At 37.6% G+C, this 1,026-nt stretch overlaps 1 protein-coding gene across 1 annotated transcript; it reads left to right on the top strand.

The window, feature by feature from the left end:
* Positions 1-1,026, top strand: LOC136815270 (uncharacterized). The gene has a single exon (XM_067071712.1). The coding sequence runs from the start codon at positions 1-3 to the stop codon at positions 1,024-1,026; it is 1,026 nt and encodes a 341-aa protein (XP_066927813.1).

The raw sequence follows: 1,026 nt of genomic DNA on the forward strand, positions 1-1,026 counted from the left end.
ATGACAGAACTCGAACAATCTGTCATTAAACCTTATATTGATTCTGGTATCGTAAAGTTTTACTCAAGATACGTTGATGATACACTCCTTGTCATTCGTCCAGTAGATATCGATAAAGTTCATTGCTCCCTTAACAAATTTGATAAAAATCTTCAATTTACAGTTGACAAATTTGAAGATGAAACACCGCACTTCTTAGATCTTGAGATTTCACCAGATGGTCTATCTATATTTAGAAAAGATACAAACACTGGCTTATATACAAATTTTGATAGCTACGCTCCTTGGTCTTACCGAAAAGCATGGATTTCTAGCCTTGCCAACCGTGCCACCAAACTTTGTCATCCTGCTAAATTGAAAAATGAAATTAACCTGATCAAAAAGTTCGCTTCTTGGAATGGTTTTCCTCGCTTTGTCGTCAACAGAATCATTAAAACCGCAACCAGTCCCCGACACTCTGAAAATGACAACGCTGATAATACCATACCGACAACACTCTGGTTACGTATCCCTTACGCTGGCCCGACAGGAGAACAACTTGTTTCTGCATTAAAAAGAAAATTAAAGTTTTTTCTCAAGAAAGACACTAATGTCAGGTTTCGAGTAATCTATTCAACACACAAAATTGGCTTCTACACCAACATGAAAGACCCAACACCCTTGAAGTTCAAGTCGAACATTGTTTATCGATTTATCTGCCCTGGTTGTCGTGCCTCTTATGTCGGCAAAACGGAGAGGAATTTATTCACGCGATGCTCAGAACATGCTACAAAGAAGGAGAGTGCAGTTCTCGAACATTTGAAGGAGTGCTCTGAAGTCAAGTTTATAACTACCCTCCTGACGCTTGGTATTGAAAAGCCTAATTTTCGCCCCATCTACATAAATCTCGTAAATGATAATACGTCAGTAATTGATTCCAGTGATAATTGGTCATCACTTCTATACAAAGAAGCTTTACATATCAAAAGACTGAAACCTATTTTAAACAACGGCCTAAAAGCCTCTAGAGAATTATACCTTTTTTAA

The sequence above is a fragment of the Clytia hemisphaerica genome, unplaced genomic scaffold (genome assembly GCF_902728285.1).
Source record: "Clytia hemisphaerica strain Z4C2 unplaced genomic scaffold, Clytia hemisphaerica genome assembly, whole genome shotgun sequence".
NCBI lineage: Eukaryota > Metazoa > Cnidaria > Hydrozoa > Leptothecata > Clytiidae > Clytia > Clytia hemisphaerica.